The sequence below is a fragment of the Morone saxatilis genome, unplaced genomic scaffold (assembly GCF_004916995.1).
Source record: "Morone saxatilis isolate NCDOM2014 unplaced genomic scaffold, NCSU_SB_2.0 Contig10, whole genome shotgun sequence".
Lineage (NCBI taxonomy): Eukaryota > Metazoa > Chordata > Actinopteri > Moronidae > Morone > Morone saxatilis.
The window spans coordinates 14,163,493-14,164,519 of NW_023339652.1; the positions used below are offsets into that span (position 1 = coordinate 14,163,493).

The 1,027-nt window shown below is 39.7% G+C and overlaps 1 protein-coding gene across 1 annotated transcript in view; it reads left to right on the forward strand.

Annotated features, from left to right (window-relative positions):
* Positions 1 to 38: 38 nt before the first annotated feature.
* Positions 39 to 1,027, forward strand: part of LOC118342446 (sodium-coupled monocarboxylate transporter 1-like) — a 3,015-nt gene continuing 2,026 nt past the window's right edge. Inside the window, exons 1-3 of the mRNA XM_035681005.1 lie at positions 39 to 115; positions 366 to 563; positions 865 to 994. Of these exons, the coding sequence (XP_035536898.1) occupies positions 39 to 115; positions 366 to 563; positions 865 to 994 (405 nt within the window). The remainder of the gene's footprint in view (positions 116 to 365; positions 564 to 864; positions 995 to 1,027) is intronic.

A 1,027-nucleotide genomic window follows, 5' to 3' on the forward strand; every position in this document is an offset into this window, starting at 1 on the left:
TAAGGAAAGTGTAAGTGTATGAGGTTACCGCTTTTAAGATGGCTGTGTGGCCATGGCTGTGTGGCCATGGCTGTGTGGCCATGGCTGTGGCCATCACACAGAGCTACAGCAACAGGCATATTACAAGCCCCCATGAGACTACGTGTAAACCACTATACACTATAATATAATATATATATAATAGTACACATTATGTTCTAAAAGTACAGTACTATGTCTTCCATGACAAACAATCTGCTGTGTTTCTGGTGCTGAGACATTCAAACACGTTGCTCTGTGTGTCTCTCTCCATGGTGCTGAAAGGTTTGATCCCAGTTTAATCCATCAGTTTTTAACTTTACAAAATTCTGGCAACAATTGGAAAGCTTTTACTTTCATGTTTTAACTGAAATTCAAACTGCCCTCTTTTTCTCTTTCACCAGCTTTGACACAAACCCTCTGAGGAGACACACCTTTTGGACCATAACCGTTGGAGGGACATTTGTCTGGATCAGTATCTATGGGATCAACCAGGCCCAGGTTCAGAGATACATCTCCTGCAAGAGCCTCACTCATGCCAGACTGTAAGTCCTGTTTTACCGGGAGAGATGTTTACGTGATAGGTATCAATTACAGTATTCTATATAATAATATATATTTTTTTAATATACAGACATTCGTGCACTGTAGAAGAGACAAAGTTGTACAGTGTCTTACCAAAAATAGCTGCTAAACATGCATATTTAAACTGAATATATGAATTTGTAATTTTTGATTTTGAATATGCATACATATATGTTGATAAATCCATGTCTCTATTTAACATGTTCAATGTTTTTACATGTTTTGTCCACCTGCTTTGCTACTCCATGTGTGTTTTCCCAGATCTCTGTACATCAATCTGTTAGGCCTGTTGTCCATCTTGCTGTGCTCAGTGTTTGCAGGAATGTGTCTCTTCTCAGTCTATAAGAACTGTGACCCATGGACAGCCGGACTGGTTTCTGCTCCCGATCAGGTACGATGAAGAGAGGCATAGCTGCTAAACTGT